The 26,800-nt window shown below is 44.2% G+C and overlaps 1 protein-coding gene across 1 annotated transcript in view; it reads left to right on the forward strand.

Annotated features, from left to right (window-relative positions):
* pitpnm3 (PITPNM family member 3) overlaps positions 1 to 26,800 on the forward strand; it is a gene marked incomplete at its 5' end in the record, with an annotated part of 96,142 nt that overhangs the window by 59,531 nt on the left and 9,811 nt on the right. Inside the window, 7 exons of the mRNA XM_080771986.1 lie at positions 560 to 749; positions 11,593 to 11,715; positions 15,865 to 16,052; positions 17,430 to 17,587; positions 19,922 to 20,092; positions 24,103 to 24,318; positions 24,706 to 24,854. Coding sequence (XP_080628112.1) covers positions 560 to 749; positions 11,593 to 11,715; positions 15,865 to 16,052; positions 17,430 to 17,587; positions 19,922 to 20,092; positions 24,103 to 24,318; positions 24,706 to 24,854 — 1,195 coding nt within the window. The remainder of the gene's footprint in view (positions 1 to 559; positions 750 to 11,592; positions 11,716 to 15,864; positions 16,053 to 17,429; positions 17,588 to 19,921; positions 20,093 to 24,102; positions 24,319 to 24,705; positions 24,855 to 26,800) is intronic.

Below are 26,800 nucleotides of genomic sequence, written 5' to 3' on the forward strand. Positions count from 1 at the left end.
TCCTGTGGTAGGATTTTTGCTTTTGATATGTGAATTGCACTGAAGAAAACTGTCTGGAGGTTGATGGAGGAATTTGGGGAAAATAAAAGCCCTTAACTACCATTTCTGACTGTTCTTGGAGCCTTGGCCATTCGGGCAACTTCACAGATACTGAGTATTAAATTCTTAAAAGGTTTTTACTGTGTACGTAGCCCAGTTTGAACGGATTGGATAAGTTAACTTTAATGGATTCAGGGTGGTATAACAGAGGCTTTTCAAATGTATGTTTTACACAGATAACACATAGCAAGGCTACATGAGTTTATTTATTTAATTTGAAGCTTTTCACTACTTTCAGTTGACATTTCAAACTGCTGATGATGATCTCCTTTGAAATGTCAGAGGAATGACCATTATGACTAAACACTGAACAATGCTCTTTATCCTTAACCCTTTTTCCTTCCTTCCTCCATCCCTCCCTGCCTCCCTTCCTCCCTCCCTGCCTGCCTGCCTGCCTGCCTGCCTCCCTTCCTCCCTTCCTCCCTTCCTCCCTGCCTTCCTTCCTTCCTTCCTGCCTCAGCCTGAACCCATACAGCTATGATGAGAGTTGTGTTTCCAGCAGTGTGGACCATTTGCCCCTGGCTGCCCTCCCGCTGCTCGCCATCGTCTCCCCCCGCTACCACGATACAGTGGCAACCGTCATCGCCCGCGCAAACCAGGTCTACCACAGCTTCCTGCAATCAGAGGATGGTCAGGGATTCACGGGCCAGGTGCGTCTATTGTCTATTATAGCCCACAACGACTGCTGACACAAAGTAGATAAGTCATTAAAAGAGGACAGGAAGATCCCCCCCCAATCTCTCATGGACACTTCATTTATCTATAGTCACTTCAACCTTCATCGCAGACTGAAGCAAATAATTAATGAAATCTGTATAATGTATGGAAGTTGTAAGAGTTCAGGTCCCCGGATGACTGCAATGACTACCTAACATAGAACTCTAGTGTAAATAAAAAATCATTTAGTTCCACCTTTAGGCCATGGGCCAGAGCCCAGAATTTCATGAAAAGCAATAGATTCTAATGATAATTTGTTAATTTGTATGTTCCCACAATCATTTAAGCCCTGGTAGCAAGCTTTCTGCCTGTTATGTTACTACCACTTTTATATGAAAACTTTGAAAAATAAATCGTTTTTCTTATAATACAATTGAATATGCCAAATCATGCCTGAAATTGATTGGAACTGACTTAAATAAATCATTGTAATGCAAAAATAATGTCAATTAGAACTGCAAAGGTTGGCATACAGTGTTATAACTATTTTTGGTATAGTTATTCTTATTTCATTTTCATAATGTTTATAAATATGTTTATTTGATAGTGTTATTATTTACAGTTTACAAAGATTTAAAAGACAGTTAAAAATAATTTGATTTCACTTAGAATAGCTGTTTCTGTGGCTATATACAATTTAACAGGGTTTTGCTTGAACTGCATTTCCCATGATGCTTGCGAGGGGATATCCGGTTCAGGAGCCGCGCTTTCCAGTTAGAGTTTGTTTACACCAGAGATACGAGCTAACTGCAGAGAGAAACCTCTTAAGCATTCTTTCACGATTCATTCAATATCTGTGCCTTTTTCTTGTAACCTTTTTTTCCATATATAAATTGGAACACTGAAACTTCACCGACAACTCCTGTCAAGTCCTTTCGAAATAATAACTACATTATTTGGTGCCGAAACCCGGGAGCTTTGGATATATTTTTTTGTTGTTGTTTTTGAAGCTGAAGTTAACCTACGATGTCCGACGCAATGGAGCGTATGAAGAGAAAGCGGGGAACAATCCGCGCTTCAATATCAAAGACGCTGATGCGCATGGAAGAAGAAGCAAACAAGGAGGATAAAGACTATGATAAACTGCGTGAGTTGCTGTCTGTACTGACGACCAAGGAGGGGCAAGTAAGGGAACTGGACGGCGGAATTGAAGAGAAGACGCCGACGGAAGAAATCGAGTCTGAAATGGAATCAACGCTGGAATATCAGGACCGCATCATTACGTGGAAAACTCGCGCAAGCATGCTAATCCAGAAGGGACAGGTCGAGGACGAGTCTGTGAGACGTGTGAGTAATGGAAGTGCAAGCTCCGACCGCTCACTGAGTAGACAGACTGTTAAACTGCCCAGATTAGTAATTGAAAAGTTTCATGGAGAAATAAGCCAGTGGCAAGAATTCTGGAGTCAATATGACACTGCTATCCATTCAAATGATGCGCTGTGTAAGAAGGAAAAGTTCACTTATCTTAAATCCTACCTAATTGGAGCAGCAGCAAAGGCGGTGGCAGGGCTCACATTGACAGACAGTAATTATGATGCAGCCATTGACTTGTTGAAGAACAGATTTGGAAGAAAGGACATTGTAGTCAGTGCACACATGTCTAAATTGCTAACCTTGACACCTGTGAAAAGATCCTCAGATATTGCAGCACTGAGATTTCTTTATGATGAATGTGAAATTCAGATTCGCAGTTTAGAGTCCCTGGGTGTTCACAGTGACACTTATGGCAGCCTGCTATGCCCTGTATTATTGCAGTTGATACCAGATGACTTGGCATTAGGCTACACACGCACATTGGACACTGATGGTGAATGGAAGGTGCCTGAGCTAATCAAATTCCTACAAAACGAAGTGCAAAGCAGAGAGAGAGCACTACAACTGACCAGGTCAGGCAGCTCACAAAAGGAGAATCCCCAAAATAACAGACCATTCACGAAACCATCTAGTGAAAATAAATCCAAAACATGGACTATGCCTTCAGCAGCTGCATTGCACACAGCCATTAATGCTCCCCAGACCTGTGTGTATTGCAACAGTCCTAGTCACAAGCCAGAAAACTGCCCAGACAGTTCAGTGACTGATAGAAAGGAAAAATTGAGAAGAATGGGAAGATGTTTTGTGTGCCTAGGCTCCAGACACATAGCAAAATTCTGCAAAGTTAAGGGTGTCTCATGTGCCTTGTGTGGTCGCAGACACCACCAGTCAGTCTGTGATCCAAAGGAAGCACATTCAGATGCTAACAGCACCAGTACAGATGCTGTGGTTTCTTCTGTGTCCAGCACAGTGAAACTGAAACCAAATGAACCCAACACAGTGCTACTCCAGACAGTGAAAGCCTGGACAGAGGGCCCAGCAGGTAGAAAAATAGTGCGTTGCCTATTGGATGGAGGCAGTCAAAGAAGCTTTGTGCACGAGAACCTGGCAAAGACACTAAAGCTGCCAGTATTAAAGCAAGAGACATTGAACCTCCACACCTTCGGATCTGCTGGTCCCGTGACTACAAAACGCAACATTGTCAAAGTGGTGCTAGAAAATGTGTGGGATGCACAGCAAAGGATTGAAATTACAGCAGTTGAGACCCCACAAGTGTGTACTGCAGTAATGAAAGTGCCTGGTGAGCACATCAGAGGAGAATTCAAGAGGAGAGGTCTGCAGCTGGCAGATTTCCAGTTAGACGGTGCTGATGACCCAGAGCTGTCAGTCTTAATTGGAGCTGACTTTTACTGGCAAGTGATGACTGGCAAGATGGAAAGGCTAACAGAGTCACTAGTGGGATTGGAAAGCACCTTTGGATGGACGATCCAAGGGCCAGTCTCTATGTCTAGTGTGACAGACACAGCCTGCATGCACATCAGTCTAGATGAGGACACTCAGATCTCAAAACAGTTGCATGCTTTTTGGGAGATAGAATCACTGGGCATTGTGAATGACAAAATGGAAAGCCCAGATGAAACAGAGGCTCTTCAGAGCTTCGAGCAGACAGTAACATTCAAGGATGGTCGCTACCAGGTTGAATTACCATGGCGACAGGACAACCCACCTCTACCAGACAACTTCAGAGTTGCAAAGAAAAGGTTTGAGAGCCTGAAGAGGAAGCTGAGTGCTGATGCCGCGTTATACACAAGGTACAACGGTGTCATGAAGGATTATCTACAGCAGGGAATTTGTGAGGATGTCCCAGAGAATGACTCTGCAGCAGAGTCAACAGAGACTGTGAAATATTACCTACCTCATCATGCTGTACTTCGTGAGGAGAAAGCGACGACTAAGTTGAGAGTAGTGTTTGATGCCTCATCACACGAAGTGGGAAGTCCCTCACTCAACGACTGCCTGTTCACTGGGCCAAACCTGAACCCTGATCTGCTAGATGTGCTAATCAAATTCAGACTGCACAAGATAGCCTTCACTGCCGATATCACAAAGGCTTTCTTACAGATAGCTCTAGCAGACAAAGACAAGGATTCAGTCAGGTTTCTGTGGCTCCATGGACCCCCCACTAAGGACTGTGACAATGAGCTGAGGATCATGAGAATGAGTAGAGTGGTATTTGGAGTTTCACCAAGCCCTTTCCTCCTAGCCGCAACTATTAGGAAGCACATCCAACAGTATGAGGCAGCCCAACCCAAGGCAGTGGAGGCACTGAGAGAATCCTTATATGTTGATGACTTGATCTCAAGTTCATGCGATGTAGATGAGGCCTATTCAGTCACAACAGGAGCGAAGAACATTCTGGCTGCTGCCGGAATGAACCTGTGCAAATGGACTACAAATTCCCCAGAGCTCAAGGTAAAATGGACGGAAAATGGATTTGAGCAAGCGACAGAACCTGTCACTTGTGGGAATGTACTGAAAGTGCTAGGCCTAGTATGGAAACCGGAGCAAGACCACTTTGTGTTTGATTTAAATGGACTGCTGGACATTTTAAAGGGAAAACAAAACACAAAGAGAAGCGTGCTGCAAACTTCAGCTCGCATATTTGACCCTATTGGGTTCCTGACTCCGTTCACCATTAGGGTGAAGCACCTCTTCCAACAACTGTGGGAGAGAGGAATTGGCTGGGATGACCAGTTACCCCCAGACTTGACACAAGAATGGACCCAGTGGTGCTCAGAACTGCCACGACTCCACCTGGTGGCGATTCCCAGGTGGTATCAGATTGAAATCCAACCAGACATGCAGTCAGCACAATTGCACGTATACTGTGATGCTAGTGAAAAGGCGTACAGTGCTGTTGCATACATGCAAGGAAAGAACGAAGACGGGGAAATTATAACAAGCTTTGTAGCATCAAAGTCGAGAGTTGCCCCTCTAAAGAAACTGACCTTACCACGCTTGGAGTTGATGGGAGCATTGATTGGAGCAAGGCTGGGAACCAATCTACTGAAATCCCTAAATATGGAAAAGAATCAGCTCAAAATGTGGACAGACTCGATGATCACCTTGCACTGGATACGCAGCACAGCACAAAGATGGAAACCATTTGTGGAAAACAGAGTGACTGAAATCCAAAATCTGACCAACCCAGAGTCATGGTCACATATCAAAGGAAAAAACAATCCTGCTGACCTACCCACCAGAGGCCAGAGCGTTGACAATCTCATCCAGAGTCAGCTGTGGTGGAACGGGCCGACTGCTCCACTGCCAGTTGAATCAACAGACACTACGGAAGAGGACTGTATTGCTGATGTCACAAATGTTGAGCTTAGGACTAAGTTCACAGTAGCAGTGCAGTTTGCTAGCATTGACCCAGCAGAACCACTGTTGGACCTAGACAAGTACAGCAGACTGAGAACACTGTTCAGAATAACTGCATGGGTGAAGAGGTTTGTGACAAATGCCCGCTCAAGCCAAAAGACCCACGGAGAGCTCACTGCAGAGGAGCTCACTGCAGCTGAGATGTACTGGGTAAAGGTGACACAGGAGGAAGGTTTCAGCGAAGAAATGAGTCTGCTGAAATCAGGACAAGAACTTGACAAATGCTCAAAAATCAAAGACTTGAAACCTTTCCTAGATGAGAACAGCCTTATTAGTGTAGGAGGAAGGCTGCAGCAGTCAGAGTTCAGTTTCAGAGAACAGCACCCTTGGGTGCTGCCCCCAAAACACAGATACACTGAACTCCTAGTTCAAAACTACCATGAAAAAGTGATGCATTCTGGGGTCAGGGATACTCTAGTGCAGATAAGGGAGAGCTACTGGATATTGAGAGGCAGACAGCTGGTTAAGCAGATTGTAGCACGCTGTTACATCTGTAAGAGACTAAAGGTGAAACCAGCTCAGCAAGTTACCGCCCCCTTACCTAGAGACAGGATTACAGAGTCCCCACCCTTTGAAGTCATGGGCATTGATTTTGCAGGCCCACTGTATGTCAAGTCAAACAGTCAGACAAAGAAGGCATACATTGCACTGTTCACGTGTGCTGTCACCAGGGCAGTACATTTAGAGCTTGTATCAGACATGTCCACAGAGAAATTTCTCTTAGCCCTAAAGAGATGCATTGCAAGACGAGGGCTATGTAAGGTCATTTATTCTGACAATGCCAAGACCTTTAAAAGAGCAGATCAAGATTTAAAGGAGCTATGGAAATCATTCAAGGAACCTGAGCTCACAGAGTTCTTTACTGAAAAGGGAATCTCCTCGAAGTTTATTGCTGAGAGAGCAGCTTGGTGGGGCGGCTTCTGGGAAAGACTTGTGAGGTCAGTGAAGACATGCCTAAAAACAGTCCTAGGAAAGGCCTCACTCAACTTCGAGGAACTGACCACCACCCTTGCAGAGGTGGAGGCTGTGCTTAATTCAAGGCCACTCTCATATGTGCACAACGATGCAGATGAGCCCACACCCCTGACACCCGCTCATTTCCTGGTCGGGAAAAGACTGACTTCCCTGCCACCAAAGACTATGATTCCAGAAACTCAGTCAGCCAACCTGAGCAAAGAGAACATGGGACGCAGATGGAAGTACCGCCAGAGACTTTTAAACAGCTTCTGGACTCGCTGGCGCAAAGACTATCTACTGGATCTGAAATCAGCCCACAGGGTTGACACACCGAAACCCACTGAGCTCAAGGTGGGAGACGTCGTGCTGATAGGAGAAGACAGGATGCCTCGACAGACCTGGAAAACAGGCAGAATTGAGGAACTGTTTCCAGGGCGAGATGGACTGACACGCTCATGCACAGTCCGCACTCATACAGGAACTCTATTGAGAAGACCCGTACAACTGTTATATCCCTTGGAATTAACTTGACTTGTTTAGTGCATTATGATTGATGAACTAATAGTTCTAATAGTTCATGGGTGGGAGGATGTTATAACTATTTTTGGTATAGTTATTCTTATTTCATTTTCATAATGTTTATAAATATGTTTATTTGATAGTGTTATTATTTACAGTTTACAAAGATTTAAAAGACAGTTAAAAATAATTTGATTTCACTTAGAATAGCTGTTTCTGTGGCTATATACAATTTAACAGGGTTTTGCTTGAACTGCATTTCCCATGATGCTTGCGAGGGGATATCCGGTTCAGGAGCCGCGCTTTCCAGTTAGAGTTTGTTTACACCAGAGATACGAGCTAACTGCAGAGAGAAACCTCTTAAGCATTCTTTCACGATTCATTCAATATCTGTGCCTTTTTCTTGTAACCTTTTTTTCCATATATAAATTGGAACACTGAAACTTCACCGACAACTCCTGTCAAGTCCTTTCGAAATAATAACTACATTATACAGATAGTGGGGGCCCTTAGGGATTTTTTCGTTCACTTTTGTCTAAAAGCGCCAAATTTGGCACAGGTGTAGCTCAGGGCATACTTAAATGATTTGGCTAGGGCGCCCGTGCCGGTGACCTTTGGGGTCGCCACAGCGGCCGATCCAATATGGCCGCCACTTGTAATAGCTTTTGTCTCTAACATTTGAAACAGATGAGCTACAAATGTAAACTTGGTGTCTATTTCATGTGTTTTGACAAATAGAAATGTGTTGGAATGCTTTTTTTTTTTTTTTGGGTGTGTCTAGACCCCGATTTTGCATAATTCCAAGTGGCGTTTTGCTATTCTGAAGACATTGGACGTAACTTGGCCATTGTTATGAGTAAAACCTGGTGCAATAGGTCTAATTCAACTAATTCTGACATGCATGATTCCTTTCTGATGTGAAATGTCAGGGGTGGGTGGGGGGGGGGGGCTGTGGTTGTGACATTTTTAAGACATTGGTTTCGCTTAAAGGGCTCTTTGACTACTTGCGGGGGAGGCCACGTGGAGGCTGTCTTCTTCTCTCCCTTTGTTTTTTTTTGTTTTTTGGGGTGGGTTGGGGTTGTGGTTGTTTTTGTTCCCCAATAACTAGACAAAAGCTGCACCAAGTGTACGCATCCAGGTTAGTGTGCTGGACCCTCATTGTTGGTGCATGCACCCTCACATCCACACAATGAGGTGCAACAGACCCCAGATTTAAAGCACTTGCAGCGCCCGCTACAAGACTTCTTGCACCCGCAGCGGAGAAGGATGGCACAGGCTGTACTGGCATCTGACAGATGGGTCCAGTATGGTTCCCAAGCCTTTGTTGTCGAGCTGTTCCATCCCCATATTCCAAAATTGGGAATATTCAGTTTGACGGAGGTTGCCTGACTCCAATAAAAACTGGCCTGCAGCAGTGCCCTTTATACATGCTGAGTCAGTGCAGCTTGGGTGGGAGGAAGGTTCTCAAGGGACTTTGTACCATTTGAGAAAAGCCGCTGTCTGGCCTCATCTACACTACTGCAGCCACAGCTCTTACTGTACATGATGACAACCATACACTCCAGACGTTGCATATGAACAGGATCAGAGTTGATCTTCTCAGGCTCCAAGGTGAGGGCAACCAAGGTGTCTGTGAGATCTGGTGTTGCCTCCCAAGCTGCCCATGCACTGTTTTTCCCATGGCCAAGGAAGGCTGATGTAGTATCACATCCTGTCAGCGCATGGAAGAGAGGCAATGCCAGTGACTTCTGAGGACCCATTGCATTGCGGATTTCATGGACAGGAATGTCTCGGTAGCTTTTTCCACAGCCAAAGCCAATCCAAAGATCTGTGATCTTTAATGCATCAAAAAAGTGGATTGCAAGAACCATTCTCGTGTCTGCTTCAGGATGGTTACAAGGCTTAAGTGTAGACAAATTGAATCCAGGCCTGTTGCAGAGAACATCATCATTAATCGTACACAGCAGTAGTTTACCCTGCATGTCATCCTTCGTGAGCTCGACACTTACAAGTCCAAACAGTTCTTTCTTATTGTCTTCATTTTTCAGGAACTCAGTTCAACTCACTGTTCCAATTACGCTTTGGAATAGGAGTTCTGCCTTCCCCTATTTTAGTTATTTTCCCCATTCCTCTGCGTTGGTGAGTTTGTGCTTTTAGGTTCTCCTCTGGATATGTGTCAAACACAATATCCAAGCGCTCAACAGAGTCATGGCTCATGTATGACCTAACAAACCTGCAATATTGATGTTTATGTATTCATTGAATGTATTTGCAGCGAGGGGCCGGACCATTTGGGCCATTACTGCTCCATCAAGCACAACTACAGTGGCCTTCTTAGCTGCTGCTATGCGGACTTTTTGGACATTCAAGCATTCAAGTATGTCCGCCTTTGTGCCGCAGCGTAAAAGCCCTTAATGCTGGGTGGCTCTCTCTGGTTTTCATACTTGAAGAAGTCTGCCATGTCTGCATCAGGCCTCGATTGAAGGGAAAGGAATAGTTGGGTGATGAGATTCATGTTTTGCTTCTGAATGCTGTTATTGCGTTTGGCTTTTCGGTCTGGTCGATTTGCAAAAGTCAAGGGGCTTTGTCCATGGAATTATATCCAAAATGGGCTTTGTGGCCTTCTCAAGTCGCTCCTCTACATAAGCTAAATGTAGGGCTATAGCAACTTTGTGAACAGTTGTGAGTGATTCAGATACTTCTGTTTCCACAATTTCCTGCGTGTCAAGTGCTGTGAGGTCATGATCTACTGAAGGATTCCTGTGACTTTCCATAATGGCTGTGAAGGATTTGACATCTTTCATGAACTTGACCTGCAAGCTATGTGCCTCTTCATGATGAGAAGTTGAGGATGGTGAGCTGATGTTACTTTACACAGCTTCAAACTCTTGCACCAACCTGGCACTGTCTGGCCCTGCAAGCATGAATAGTGTGAGAGCTTCAGGCTTTTCATAGAGTCCAGCTGCTCCACCATAGGACTGCAGAATTTTGTTTGACTGCTCATGTGATTGATCCTTTGCAATCAAGCTGAACTTGTGTTCTAAACGTGCAGCGGGCATAGTTTGTGTGATCCATCACATGAAACCAAGCACACAGTTCATCACAAACTTGAACATACAAATTGAAGTTTCCTTCACGAAGTGACCGAATTAATCGACACAGTAGTAGCTCTAGCTCCATGATGGTGGACCAGTACTTGAACTGTGGAATCTCTGCTTGAGCTCGTTGGTCCCACATCTCAAATGACTCAGGTGGACCAAGAACATCTGCACAATAGGCAGAGTATGCATTTTGTTTGAGAATCTGAAGGGACATGAGAGTGACTTGATGGGCATAGCGTGTCCGTTTTATATGGTGCTCATTGAGGGCAGACTGAGCTCGTCCTGAAGTTAACACCTGGGCCTGGGAGAGGACGGTGGTCCAACCTGAATTATGGAGAAGTTTTCCTACCATAAGATGAGCTTTGTCTTCAATATGCAATGCTCCCATCATCAAAACCAATTTATCCTCACCAAGTGTCATGGGGTATTGCCATTGGAGCTGCTTGGCTATAGCATATAATGGTTGATCAGCACCAAGGACAGCAATCTGGCCAGGGTTCAGAAATGATGTGCCTTTCTGTGCAAGCTCCATTGCATGCTTCATCATGGATGCAGATGCTGCTTTATCTGGAGGTTTCTGATGCTCAAAAAACCTAAAATAGTTTGCCAAAAGTATCAAAAGTTAAGGTACACCTAATTTTTACATGGCCGCCATCTTGGAAATATGCTAATTAGGGGTCCAGACACACCCAATCATAAAGATGATTTTTCCATCATATTTCTAATTGTCAAAAAACATGAAATAGACACCAAGTTTGGATTTGTAGCTCATCTGGTTCAAATGTAGAGGCAAAAGCGTGTTCAGGTGGCGGCCATATTGGATCAGCCGCTGTGGCGACCCCAAAGGTCACCGGCGCGGGCGCCCTAGCCAAATCATTTAAGTATGCCCTGAGCTACACCTGTGCCAAATTTGGCGCTTTTAGACAAAAGTGAACGAACATACCCTAAAATCTCCCTAAGGGCCCCAACTAAGAGGAATTATTCAAAAAAAGGCCACATTTGACTGATTTCCGGTTTTTTGAAGGTCACAAAATTTGCTATATTTTCCAAAATATTAAACATAGAGACTAGCAATTACCATTCAAATGTGCACATAAGACTCAATGATGTTGTGAATAACAAACAACTTATTACCGGTAAGAGGCCCTGAGGGCGAGAAGCACTGAAGGACACCCAGGTGCTAGTCAGCACGCACCAGGCTGAGGAAAGCCTCAACCGAGCAAAACTTGCCAGATTGCCCACACCAAAGGTCAGGCCACAGGCAGTCAATGCGGGTCCTCTGGGGCACAGTCAGTCAAGCCAGATGATGCCGGGGGCATGGCCAACATCTTACACGTGACCCAGAGTGCATGAGTCATAATTCTTTGGGTGGATGCGTGCGTGTGCGATGTGTCTTTGACGTGCATTTCTCCATGCATATCTTTGTGTGTTTTTTCCCGACCAGGTGTGCCTCATGGGGGACTGTGTCGGCGGGGTGCTGTGTTTTGATGCCCTGTGTTTCAGCAGCTGCCAGAGGCCTGAGAGCCCAGACAGCAGCAGCAGGAACAACAGCACTGAGAGCTTGAAGGTAAGAGCCAGTGGTGTAAACCAATGGTTTTCAACCCTTTTCATATCAAGGTCCATTATTTATTTGGCATTTTAGCCACGGACGATGATTGAGGTATTGTTGAGGTTGAGGTATTTTTTTACTTTAGTAGAGTATTTCCAGTTTTCAGTACTAGAGGAAAGTATCGTACTTTTATTCCACTACAATTATTTTACACTTTGTAGGTTTTTATTATTATTACAAAAAAAATACATTAATCACAATAACATCACAATAACAAGCTCACAATATGCGTCACTCACAATGCAACGCATTGTGATCTCTGCTATTTTCAAAAGATGTTTATACTTAAAGTACATTTTGATACAAATACATTTGTACTTTTACTACTTTATTAATTCTACATCAGTATTGATACTTTTACTTAAGTAAAAATGTTAATACTCTTTCCACCACTGGTAAGAGCAACATGGTGATGACGCACATCAGAAGGGCCAAGATCAATTTATCCACTTTAATGGCACCCTTATTTTGGGCAAGTCATTATAGACCAATCCATGGAGCGGTGCCCTGGCTGTAGGCCAGGTGTAGGCAATCAATACTGAGGTGTCAAGCTGCACTGTGACACCTCAGCTATGGCTGTGCCCAGGGCACCCCTCGTTAATGCTCATTAAACATTGGGGCCCCCACCATGGCACCCTAGACATTACATTTTGATTTATTTATTAGATCCCCATTAGCTTACTGTGAGTCACAGCAGCTATTCTTCCTGGGGTCTTAAACATATCATCATTAAAACATTTCTTCCATATTATTACATACATTTACATGCAACATTCATCCAACACAACAATACAACACAAAACAACTCATGATCCGTCTACTTCATTTGATAGCTAGCTCCACAGTACAATCAAATCTTCAACTCTTGAGTGAACAAAAACATCTTCAGCTTCTTCTGAAGCACATAATTGGCCCTTTGGGAAAACTAATTGGTGAACCCTGTGGGTGGGTGGACGTCACAAATGTTGTTTATCTGTGTGCCTTCTTCTAGCACACCAGCAGTGCAAATTATTCCACACTATGCACAAATAACAATGCATGCCATGGGCCATCCAATACACTCAATTTCATGCTTGCAACTTTACCGTACACTTTGTATTTGTATGAAACTATATTAATTTGCAATACTAGTATATTACAATTGCCCTGTGAGTGGACGGTGGGTGTAACAAACGTAACATGCTCATATATGGAGACTATTCTGGCACACACAGTATTTCTGGCACGCACACAGTTATATAAACCATGCTTGTGTAAGTGGACTGCACTGATATTATAAGTGGACATTGCTTTATGATATCACATGCTCTCGAATCAACTTCAAACTCGCCGTGCATATCGCGCAGGACCGAGTGCGGTGCCCACTAGTAAAGTCAGTCGGATCCGTGGTTGTGCACCACGACTCATTATATAATACATATACAGGTAACCGGGTGGGGAATGCATGCATTCCAAACTTTAATTATTACCAACAGTCCCTGAATAGGCTGGCTTTTCAAAAATAGCTATACATACATACATAGCTATTCGTAGCCATTTGAATTCACATTTTAGATGTTAGATTATTGTAATGGCTGATAATAATTCCCAATAAATTACTCATGCCGGCAGGCTAAACCTGGGAGCTAAAAAACAAACTGTAATGACTCGCCACAAACAATGATAAAATGATGTCCAAACGAGCTCATAAGTTAAAAATGTTTATATAGTTATTCAGTGCACCAAATATCACAATACAATTTATAGGCTAACAGTACGTTTTGGCTCCTACAATTATTATGTGATATTTGTACATGATACTGATTTTGCAGTTATGAAATCATTATTCCTCAGTATACTGTAGCTCTCCCACTTTTATATACCATTTAAAGTGAAATCACCATACTGTACTAAAGGCTAGATGAATCCATCTGAACTTCATGAGGATTAGTCCAAATCAAAAAGAGTTTGCGTGCATGCATGCGGTGTGGAGCTTTCGTCAACTCTGGTTAAAAAGCTGATAGGCCCCAGCGAGAATTGAACTCGCGACCCCTGGTTTACAAGACCAGTGCTCTAACCACTGAGCTATGGGGCCCTGCATGTCATATTAGGTGTGTATATACCGTCATCAATGCTTACAGTAGCCTATATTGTTCCTGGTGTCAGTCAATAGAAGGAATAGAACCACACCCAAAGTGGTTTAGCAAACATGGAAAAATGCCACAACGACGGATGATAACATACAGTGGTTGATTTAATCATCCTAGGGCAGTGTCAAGGACCCCTAAATTAATGTGTATTTGGCCGTTAAAAATATTTTGTGCCAAGGACCCCATCAAATATTTACACCCGTGTGAACTGAGTGGTGCAACTCCCCTCTCTCTCTCTCTCTCATTAGCAGGCAACAGTGCAGCACTATCTCTCTCTCTCTGTTTCTGGCACTTTTGCCCCTACTGGTAATCATAGTCACACATACATACACATACAGTCACATACACTGACACCGAGCAAGACAGGAACGCCAAAAAACGTCACATCCGGCTTTAGCCCGGGGTAAGAATTTTCTATGGCTGCCAATGCAACTTGGTCCAATCCTTAATCACATACGGACAAACATCTATGCCGATAATATCTAACTTGCGGAGGTAGCGTGCCTTGTCCACGGGCAACAGATCTTTCAACGTATGGCATTGCAAATACGTTTCATAATCGCTACTCTGCGCAATATTGTTTTAAAAATGCGGCAAATTGCATTGCAGTGAACAAGAGCAAATCACAACTTCTCCCTGGGGTGGGCGGAGTCAAGGGCTTGACGCACCTCGGTGTCAGTGTATAGGTTAACGCATAGGTTAACATGGACATTGCTGTTCCTTGGAGTGTTGCACCACTCAAAAAATAGATGACCCTGGTGACACTATGAGAATCCCTGCTTTAGATCACATACACTTTCCCGTGCATGTTGAGAAACAATGCCACACACACACACCAATATTTATGATAATATTTGTAGCACATGCACTTAATGCTTTCACTACGTCAGGCACGTCACTGGCCATAAGCCGGTTAAGATAGCATGTTATGTAGACAGATGTATTACCTTGTGTTGTTCTTGCTTATATGTAAATATATTTAAAGGGTCCGCTAAATGCCTGAATTGTAAATTGTAAATTTGAATTGAAGCCTGTGGCTGTTAACTCTAATCTGACTGGCCCTTGTGACGGACTTCAGAGTTGATCTATATATGTGTTGGGGAGAGAAACACTACCTCTCTCTCTCTCTCTCTCTCTCTCTCTCTCTCTCTCTCTCTCTCTCTCTCTCTCTCTCTCTCTCTCTCTCTCTCAAATTCAAATTCAATTTCAATTTCAAATTCAAATTAACACTGGGTAAAACTATCTTGTGAAACTATAAACAGATGCATTTTCTGTCAGAGATAGTTATACAGTAGCATAACACATAAAATGTTGATGATAACGAACTGAATAAATTAGATGAGCTTGTAGATTGTCAAGCGTTATGAATACATTAGTGCTGCGTGACACAAAAAGCTTGAAAACCACTGTTCTATGCTATCCACCACATCCTCTCTGATCTGAATTGTTTCTCTTTTTGTGTCTGTTTACACCCAGTAATGCTCAGTGATCCCTACTGTCCATCACTCCCTCTCTCTCTTGACCCTGGCATGCTCCAATCCACCCTCCCATTGAGCGTTGACGGAACAGAAATCCAGTATGTAATAAACTAGAACTGCTGCCATTAGCACTATACTGTAGTAATATTGTTGGACCAGGACTAGAGAAGGTTTTCTGCTCGACGGACTGCATGCCTTAGCCCACCTCCAAGTGACGAGGCTATCAGATGCGAGGACGGAGAAATCGATCGGGTTCGACTGAATAGCCAAATCCCAATACCGCTTCCTCCAGATGTCATGTCCTATTGGACGGACGCTGTATTTCTCTGTAATATTGTTTGTCATGCATTTTCCCACACGCCTACAGTAGGTGCCCGGACGGTTGAGCTAACCGCCCAGGCCCGGGTCACACTTGAGGACGGAGTGCGGTGGACGCGAGGAGGTAGAAATGAAGGTATAGCCAAATTGGCTATGTGTCATGCTGTCCTTTTCTTATGCAGGACCCGAGCCTTCTGGGGGATAACAGCCCTGGTCTGAGCTCTACCAAGAGGCTAAGTAAGAGCAACATTGATATCTCCGCTCCAAATGAAGGACATGGTCATGGAAGACCATCTCTCAGCCGCAAGCAAAGTGACTCGTACGATGGAGACAGCACGTCCACTGGCCAGCACCACAGTTTCTTCTCCAGGTGCAACAGCACGCACGCACGCATGCACGCACACAGTTGGCCACGCATCTTGCTATGCACAAGCAAATTAACCATCACTTCTTCTCATGGATGTTTGATATAACTCCCTGTTAAACTATAATATACATTGGAACAGAATTAGGGTGGAAGACAGATGCAGAGCTTTTTGTCCACTGGACATGATGTGTGTGTGAGAAAGTACTGTATGTGTGTGGGACGGTGGTAGTCTTACACAAAGCTGTATTAGTTGTATTTTAGTTTCCCATGAGGCAATACATCCCGTGACATGTATTTGATTTGTCAGCAGTGCATCGATAATGACAATGATAATTTATGATTTGATAAAGGTGTCACTTTGTTGGCTCCTGCTATCCTCAATATTTGCAACTAGTAAGATGACTCTGCCAAACTGTATTTACTGGACTGCAAATAACCTGAGCCACATTTGTACTAGACTGAGCTCTGCAGGTGAACATACAGTAGCAGGGTAGGGGGATGGGGGTGCATGTGTTTTTTCCGACGTACTAAGAGTCCGACACCCTACCTGAAACCCTAACCTAACAGGGAAGCCACGGGTGAGTTTTAACCAGCAACACATGTCGGGAGCCACGGGTGAGTTTTAACCGGCCACACATGTGTCATAACCGGCAACGCATGTCAGGAGCCACAGGTGAGTCTTAACCAGCCACGCATGTGTCAGAGTCGCGCATGTGTCGGACTGTTGCACGTCGGACCAAGGTCTGCGTACCGGGGGACGTGGGTCATCTGCTATGTATGCTAACTCATTCTAAGCAGCTCCTTTCCAATTCATATGGTCCACCGATCTTACACCGAGTGCCTCTTTTCCCGAACAAGTTGCAGTGAGACATGTTGTGTCCACGGTGATGCACCTCACCAGTTATTCCCTTCGTGGAACTGAGACGGGGTTGTGTGAAGGATTTCTCCCAAGGGGAATCCCCGCTCACCGATAGGCCTTGTTTCCCAGTAATCACTCCCAGTCAAAATGGCCCTTTGGGGGCATTTTTGTTCCGTCTCTACTTTGGCCCTATATCTCCAGTGTTTCCGGTTAAACCTAGCTCGACCCTGGCTGACAGCAGCAGTCGGGGTCAGCACACCTAGGGATCATTAGTAGCCCTCATTACTACCACCTTCAGCACCTTGTCCACCTACGAGGAGGAGTGGATAGATTTGTGTAGGGAAGTTGATGGAGTGGTGGGAAAATGGAGAAAGACAGGATAGCAGGAAAAAAATCAGATTACATCACATCACATTATGTACATTTTGGATCTCGTATCTCAGTTTAACTTTTCTTATTGTCTCTTATTTCCAAATTGAGCTAACTTTATTATTATTGTGTATTTTTGTGTATTTCCCCAGCTTAATGAAAGAGAGTGTGGATGTGCGACCAGGCAGCAGTACCAGTCTGGAGTTGAACCCCGGGCGTTTTGATTTTGAAGTGTCGAGCTGCTTTCTGCTGGGCTGTCCTCTAGGACTGGTTCTCGCCATGAGATGCACTGTGTTGCCTGCTGTCCAGGGTAAGGAATACAAGAGACAAACAGACATACAGTACGTATGTACAAAGATTTATACAGTTACACACATGCACGAGTGCCTGCAGTGCAAACGCACACATACAGTAGAAACAATTGTCACAGTACCTACAGTACAGTGAATATGAATGGTCACATACTGCAGCATTCTGAATGTTGAATGCAGAAGGGCAGTGTGATCCTGAATGTTGACTGCAGAAGTGCAGTGTGATCCTGTATTACTGATTTGGTTGATGACAGTCCGAACAGAGTGTCTATAGAAAAGGTTTCTACCATTTCAATGTTTATTCTTTTTTCAAATTTACACAGAAAAACAGGAGATGAACGAAAAATGAAAAAAGAATCAGACGTACAAATAGACAACAAATGAAACACAAACAGAAAAGACAAAAAGTATTAAAAGCATAGTAATCTCATTTTTAAAGTCTAAAAAATGAGGGGCGCTAATATATTAAAGTCTAACTCATGTTGCTATGATTAGTGATGTAATGCCATTAATGGTGATGTAAAACAAACGGTGCCAACACAAACATTAAACGCCATTAACAATAAAGAGACAGCCCTCGTAGACTAACCTTATTCTAAACCTGACCAAGACCAAATAAATGATCTTTAATTTCCGGAAAGGCGAGATTATGCCCTCATCCCTGGTTATTGGTGACCAGCCTGTTGAAAGGGCCGACAGTTTTATATTCCTTGGCACCACTATATGCTGCTCCCTGAAATGGGAAGTTAACACTAGTAACATCCTGAGTAAAGCCCACCAGAGGATTCACTTCCTGCGTCTCTTAAAGAAGTTTGGTGTGACTGGGGAGGCGTTGGTTCACTTCTATAGAGCCACTGTGGAGAGTGTCCTCGTCTTCTCAGTCACATGTGTGGGTGGTGTGGGTGGTACACACGGCGTCCAAAATCATTGGCCTCGACCTACCATCTGTCTCCTCTATCTACTCCACTCGCACCAAACGTAGGATGCAGAAGGCGATCGCCGACCCCTCCCACCCTGCCTGCTCTCTTTTCGCACCCCTGCCCTCAGGTAAGAGACTGCGGTCTCTAAAGTGCAATACATCCCGCTTTCAGAACAGCACTTATCCCGAGGCTGTGCGTGCGCCTCCTGAATGCTGACCCTCTTTTCACTCACTTTACGTGAGCGTGAAGCTGCTTTGTAAGAATGCGATGAACTGCTATTTATTCAACATGAATTATAACGTTTTGCACTTATTGGTCCCTCTCATATGATGTTTGTACTTTTGTATCTTTTTCTACTGTCTGAATATGTGATGTGAATGTGTCCTTTTGTATGTCTGTTTTTAGTGCACTGAAACAAATTCCAATCAACTCTGTTGATTGGAATTTGTCAGCAGTACAGCAGTCATAGGCATAGCCAGTCGGAATGAAATTTGAAAAATGAAAATGACTTGGGTCTTAATGTTATAATCTGATCTCCCATGGCTGTGTACTTGTACGTGAGTACACAGTGTACTTGATATGTATTGTGTACTGCCTGAACTGTAGCATACTTTATGGTTAGGCTACGAGAGACATCTCAGACAGCAAGGTCAGCCTTGCTGCAGTTAGCGGTTATTATGTCTCAAGTGTTGTTGTCACGTCATTGGGATCCAGCTCTATTTATGTTCCTGTGTGTGTAATACATTTTGTGAACCTTTAGCGTGATACTGTCTCATGTTGCGTTATTGTTCTCCCGGGCCCGCTGTCGCCGTACCAAAGGTATACTTCAACCGGATTGTCACACACCACCCAGCCTGCACACACTACCTGTCTGTCAAACCAGACGAGGGTCCAGTACTTAGAGTTTACAACACTTAATAAGAGACAGCTCTCTCTCTCTCTCTCTCTCTCTCTCTCTCTCTCTCACTGCTGGTTGAGAGAAAGCTTGGGGCTAAATAAAATTCAGCCTTAGGCCCACAACAAAAGCTCACCCTGCACTATGAGTCAATGTGAGCAACAAACCAACCACTCAACATGTCATAGCTTGGCTTAATCTTTCAGCTGTGTCCCGCTTCCACATTTCACTAGTTCACTCCCACAGATTACCACTCCCTTCCTAGCCGAGCCTTCAAAATTCCCAGCAGTTGATACAGTAGAAACTATTGATCCCTGAAGGCCAATTTGGTTCAGTAGCGTTCATACAGTAAGCATTAAGCATCTGTTGCATAATTACTGCCGTTGTAGACACTGATATTGACAGCCTCATGCAATCACTGCTGTTCCTGCTGTTCATCTGAGACAACTACCAAATACCGCTACCACACTGCCTTTATCTAATGGCTGGAACTGTCCATTTTGCTTTCTGAACCTCAGTGAGTCAACTCCATCCAGCCTGCTCCCAGATCTTCAATCTGTTCTATCCTTCGGACCCATCGGCCTCCAGACTAGAGCCTCTCCTGCAGCCGCTGTTCCACAGGCTGCCCCCTTTGGCTGTGCCACGTTATCAGCGCTACCCGTTGGGGGATGGTCGCTCTACACTCATAGGTGAGAGAAGCCACTCACTGCTGGAAATGATGTTCAACAGCACCCATGTGTTCCTGCTGAAACCTTCATTTGATTCTCCTGTGATATCGTATTGCCATACGTGAATAACCCTTTTAGATTGAACATTTCAACGTTGGGCTCAAACATTTTGGGAATTGGGGCTGAATTGTGATTTTAGTGTTCAGGGGCACGAACGTGCATATACTGTGTGTGACGGCCCTGCCCCCTCTGCCTCAATGTAGGCTAGCCGGCAGCCTCTGTGATGGCAGAGTGGAGCAGGCCGTCAGCCCAATTGTGCTCACCTGAGGTGGGTGGAGCTTAGGGCAGTATATAGGGAGCTCTCCTGACTCCAGTTTACTCTCTCTCTCTGTCCTCCCTGCAAGCAGGACCTGCTACGGTTTGCCACCTGGCTCAAGGGCCTAACTAACTACTAAGTTATGTTTTGCACCAATTAATAGAACACTCACTCTCCACACATCCATACACTGCAGACATTACTGATAACTGATATAATATATCATTTAAAACGTTTATACTCATGTGTGGACTCCCTGTTTTTGCCATGCATCCCCTAGTGCATGACAAATGTCAAATGGGGTTAATTGATAATTTGGTGAAGGCATGTGCAGGCTGGGTGCAGGCGCTTTGAAATCCATCAAAGTATGAATGTAATTACACTTCAATGTCAAGTGTTATACTGGAGTACCTTTAGCCTGACAACTTTGTGAGGATCAGGCGAAAAGTCTGAGATATTAGTGAGCTGAATAAGGGCACAGTACTACTGTAATCCCCCTTGGGGCAGGGTTATGGATAATGAGCTGCTGATTTATTTAATGCATGTTTTAGCGTGCTTTTAGGTTGAGACTCACTCTCAGCAGTTGGGATGCAATGCCTGGTTCCACTGCAGTATCTCTCTCTCTCATAGAACTAACACTTGGAAAGTAGGACAAGGAGTAAGAAAGCTCTTGCTAACCGCCTTTCATTTCAGCATAAACCTAGTCTCTCAAGACGGACTGTTGACTAAAAGAGGGCTTTATTTGCTGATGGGTTCTCAGATAGGCATAAACCTACTGTTGATGAGAAGATAAGGCTTCAGTAGCCTAAAATGCAGGCTTTATGAATGAGAACGATGCCTAATGCACATATCTGGTTGTTCAAGTGTTCAGGTGGCCTTCAAATGCAAATTTAAATTGTTTTAATCAGCCCCTGTTTGCTTGCTTACTGGTCATAAAATAGAAAAATATATTTTCCACCAATTCATCACCACCATTCCACATGCTGGATCTTTGTGGAGTGGAATTTTGATTTGACGGCTTTCACTTTGCTTTGGCTCTGCAATGTGGGAATTAGTTATTATGAAAGTATAGTACAGAGAGGCAATCAAATCAGTTTCCTATAGGGAGTGGCTTACTGAATCAATATCTAAGCAACTGTCTAGCTTTCATTATATGATCAAACATACTAATATAGAGACTGAGGAAGCCCTTTTGTTCCTCCACTACATGTATTGATTCTAGCCTTGGGCATTGTCCTTGATCGTACGTTGGAGTGTGTACTGTATTAGCCATTACGCCGAGTATATCATTGCTCAGCGTCGGGCAGAAACCTTGTATGTTCATATATAAATCTTCTTTCTTCTTATGTGGGTAAGACTTTCTGTGTTTATAAATATTTAAGTATCAAAAGGTTTTAACATGCTTGTGACTACCGGTAAATAATAACTGCAGTACATTGGATCCATTGGAATATATATATATATATTTTGATTTGTGACATACAAGCTTGTTTTCACCAGACAGCGACGATATAGACACATTGAGATGAGAAGATGTGTGGACTGTGAACTCAACGACTTCTGTGTGTTACGATCTGGAGATACATAGGAAGACAGGGAGAGAGAGAGAGACTGAGAGAAGATGCAATAGTCTTGTCTCTTTGTGGACTACAATCTCCCCACGCCTTATTATACAATTCTCCTGCCTTTCTCTGTACATTCAGGCAATTTTATTCAGTTTATTCACTCTCATGTACTTACATTCCAACCCGTCTATTTTCCATATGAGTGTGTGTGCGCTATTTTGCCACCTAGCAACATCTAACTCGGCTGATCCAGCTCACCACTACTACAACCTGAATCTCTGGTCTAGATTCGCTCGCTCGCTCTCTCTCTCTCTCTCTCTCTCTCTCTCTCTCTCTCTCTCTCTCTCTCTTCTCTCTCTCTCTCTCTCTCTCTCTCTCAGGGAACAGAAAAAGCTGACAAATGTAAACTCAAATCATGATACTTGTGGTTACAGCAGCGCACATTGGCTCAATATGCTCTGTTCAATATGAATAGAGGATTCATATTATGGCACCTTATCCTCCCATCCTCCCACACAAATAAAGAACATGAATACTAGTCACACCTGACACTGCCTCATCCCAGGGAAAGTGGTCTTACTGTAAATCAGTATTCTGCTGCTGATGACTGCCAGTCATGTGGGAGGGTCTGTTTTATTTAAACGGCCAACGTAAAGGTCACTGGCAGCAGATGAAGGGTTAATGTGTCAAAACCAGACAGACGTGTGTAGTGTATGTGGCCTGTGTTTAATGGGGTATTTTTCCCCATTAAAGGAGCTCAGTATAGAGGGTATGCGCATGCATAAAGTGAGTGGCAAATCGAGTGGCAAAGTGAGTTTAACGTTGTTTAATGCAATCAGATTGGATGATATATGGGCTGTCAAGGCCATAAAGTAGTTTTTTGGCACTCCTGTCACGCACATACCCTCCATACTGAGAGGTGATTCGTTTGAGTGGTTTCACAAGAACGAAACACAGCCAATGTCAAATGATCACTTATGTAACAACAGGCTAGATAAGCCATGGTGAATTACTGTACATAATGAGTATTAGTGGTAAGCGGGCCGGCCCGTTGCCCGCAGGTCCCGCGGGTTGTCCCTGCACGGAGCGGGCGGACAGTTCAAGATTTTCAACGCAATTATCGCGCAGCAGGCGGGTCACCCCCCCCTTTCCCCCAAAAAGGAGGAAAAAAGCATTCCGGTACCTGCTCTCCTATAGTCCTACTCCTCCTGCTGAAATCATCAGCAGGAGGAGCGGGCGGGTTGTTGATTAATATATTGTTTTGCGGGGCAGGTTGGTTCGGGCTGGCTCCTGTAGCAGGACGGGCGGGTTATGCAAAAAAGCCAGCCTGCGCAACACTGAGTTTACAGCAGTGGCGTGCACAGATAGACACTAGGGGGTGCTAGAGCCCCCTGCCCTTTTTCCTCTGGACAAATGTGCCCTTAAATAATAAAAAAGAAGATCTATAAATCTCACACTATTAAGGCAACCGGCCGGTTCCATGCGCTGCACAAGGTGCCCTTTCTTCACTTGAGCACCTGCCCCTCTGAATGTCTGTGCATGCCACTGGTATACAGTATGTCATTGAGATCTTTGTGCTATACTGTAGGTACAGTATATGATACATTAGGTCTTATTGTGTTTATACATGCCTTATACCCCAGAACAGCCAAAATGATTATAGCAGTCTGTGAAGTTGCCCAAACGCAACCCGTGACACAGTCATTGTTTTCTTTGACAAACACAAAGCAAGTCAATGCACAACATCGAGCAATCTTGTTAGACAAAACAGCATTGATTTAAAGGATGCAGTTAGGATAGTTAATTGCCATGACATAAAAACATTTCCCCCCCTCACGACACACGCACGCAGGCTTTGTCTGCCACCTGTTTTTCTGTTGTAGACAAGCGGAGCAGCCGCAGGGCTGTATTGTTTATAAAAAAGCATTAGTTTGTTTGGTGCGTGAGCAGTTTTAGTTTAGTTTATTATCCCAGACCCCAATTATGCAAGAATGTATGTGACATCAGGAAATACCGAAACGAAGATGATTTTACATGCAATTCTATTTCATTTTCATAATTTTTATTATGTCTTTTTTTAAAGCATTTCCAAGTTTTAGTTAGCTATAGTAACACATCCTGCCACATCCTTCATCTGTCTTTCCCTCTAGCGGACAGTATCCAGAATCACACGGATGTGTTCTTGGACAGTGGGAGCAGCACCCCTGGGGTTCCGGTGCCCCAAACCCCCTCTGAGACAGAGCCTGGTGGAGGGCCAGAGGGAGTAGAGGAGGTGGCGGGTGGTCGCAGGGCCAGCATGACGGACAGTGTGGACAGTGAGACGTTGCTGTGCTCTGTGAGTCAGCTGGGCAGCACCATTGCCGACAGTGAGTGGGAGCAGAGAACAATATAACTGGTTCTGATTCTTTCGGATTATTGTCTATACTGCACAGTAAGATCCTCACTGTTCATTTAACGCAGAAAGTATACGCAAAATTGCAAATGTAACCAGGTCATACACAAATAATAACCCAACTTAACTGATTCATCTGTGCAATAGATTCATCGGGTTAAATTCCACCGCATAGTAAAACTTAATGCGTGCGTGTGCACGTGTGTGTGTGTGCGTTTATGCGTGCATTCGTGTGTGTGTGTGTGTGTGTGTGTGTGTGTGTGTGTGTGTGTGTGTGTGTGTGTGTGTGTGTGTGTGTGTGTGTGTGTGTGTGTGTGCGCGCGCGAACTCTCTCTCATGTGTGTATGTGCATGCTGTCCAGTCTCCAACAGATGGTGGGGCTCCAAGCGGCTGGACTATGCGTGTTACTGCCCTGACGTGCTGACCTCCTTCCCCACGGTGGCTCTGCCTCACCTCTTCCACGCCTCCTACTGGGAGTCCACCGACGTCGCAGCCTTTGTACTTCGGCAGGTAGGGTTTGTATAGTTTGTTGTCATGTTTTATGGTTCACGTAAAAAAAGAGAATTGTCTCACACCTCCACTGAGTAATCAGTACACAAACAGCTTGTTGCGCGGGTCCTTCCTTGACCTGAAAAACGTTGAAGACCCCTTTAGCTAAACACTGTAGAGCTCAAGACCCTGATGTTGGATAGGAGAGAGTGGAGGGCAGGAGTCCCGAGTTGGTGTTGGCTATAGAGCTAGACGACTGCACTTTTGCATCGCAAATAAGTTCAAATTTCACTTAAACAGATTAGAATAACAATTTAAAAAAATCCATCTAACTAATTTTGCCATGTAAATAAGTGAGCATTGTACTGAACAAGCCTCATAGTCACTATCTGCCCTCATCAAAGGAGCTGCTTTAAATTATCTCCAAAAACTGCAGATGGATTTAATATGTAATCTTTTTTCCCATACACACAGTATAATCCTCAGATTCGTTTCATTTGTAATAGTGTAGCATGCATACGTGATGTGGATTTTAGACGGTATCTGCATGTCTGCTGCTTGTCTACCGCGTGACATTCCTCTGTGCATGCGGGTATGAGCCTTTGAAGCAGCCGCCCATGGCACTGAATCACTGAATCCTCAGATGCCAAGACACAGCAGAATGCAAACCCAGCACACCATGTCGAGCCCAAGCTAATTCCAGCCAGTCTGGCAGCTTTTTCACATGGACATTAAAAAGCTTTGTCCAATGAGCTCTAATTTCTCCACCGTGCTGGAGAAATGTGAGGGAGAGTGCAAAAGTAGTGTTCGGATCACGGCTGAGAAGATAATTAACCTTCCGGTCATTACATCTGATCAGTGGGTTTTCGGCTCCAATCGATATCCATATCCTGGAAAAGGATACCAATGGACCTTTGGTCATCACAGCCCACAGTAATAAACATTTCTCTTGTCAGATTTATTTGTAATTGAGATGATCCAATTAGTGATAGGATTAGAATAATTAAATTGCAACAACAAAAACATTTTTGAGAATTTTACTAATCGTTCATGGAAGCTGATTGCCTTTTTTTTGTTTTTATAATTTTTATCCCACGATTTTGTAACCCATTTTTCACCCCTGTGTCAATTATCTAATGTGATCCTGGGCTCTACACACCCTCCGCCAACCTTGTCCACATATGTGGGGGACATGGGGAGAGCAACGGACTTGAACTCATGATTCCTTCATGCCTGAGTGTCCAAGTTGCTCCTTTACACCTGACAGGGGGGAGTTTCCCTGGTTGGACGTAACGCGTGGAAGGAACACGTTATTCCAACCAGGTCCTTTCCCCTCCATCAGGCGCCCCGGCAGTTTAGAGACCAGGATTACTGCATGTTTTTTGTGAGGGTACCTACCCTTGATTGCCTGTTCTAAACAGAGCACTATCCATGATTCTGAGCTGCCTGCTGATTGGATCAATAAATTACTGGCCTTGTTTTTTCCAACATTGTTGCAGTAGCTGCAATCTTAATCTACACTAGCACACATACCGTATGCCCTGACCCATAACTGACAATTTTCCTGTTTTGTTGATTCATGCACAGTGTTCAAGTGTTCAAGTATAAACCTGACTGCACTAAAAGTGCTGTCAGGCTCACGCTGTTATGCAAGGTCACGGATTCATTGTGTGTGTGTGTGTGTGTGTGTGTGTGTGTGTGTGTGTGTGTGTGTGTGTGTGTGTGTGTGTGTGTGTGTGTGTGTGTGTGTGTGTGTGTGTGTGTGTGTGTGTGTGTGTGTGTGTGTGTGTGTGTGTGTGTGTGTGTGTGTGTGTGTGTGTGTGTGTGTGTGTGTGTGTGTGTGTGTGTGTGTGTGTGTGTGTGTGTGTGTGTGTGTGTGTGTGTGTGTGTGTGTGTGAATCAACTTCCACTGTCTAATGCTCGAGGTCGCCTCCTATGGGCACAACAACAAAGACAGCGACAACATT

This window comes from Protomyctophum bolini, assembly GCF_963924005.1.
Source record: "Protomyctophum bolini genome assembly, chromosome: 9".
NCBI lineage: Eukaryota > Metazoa > Chordata > Actinopteri > Myctophiformes > Myctophidae > Protomyctophum > Protomyctophum bolini.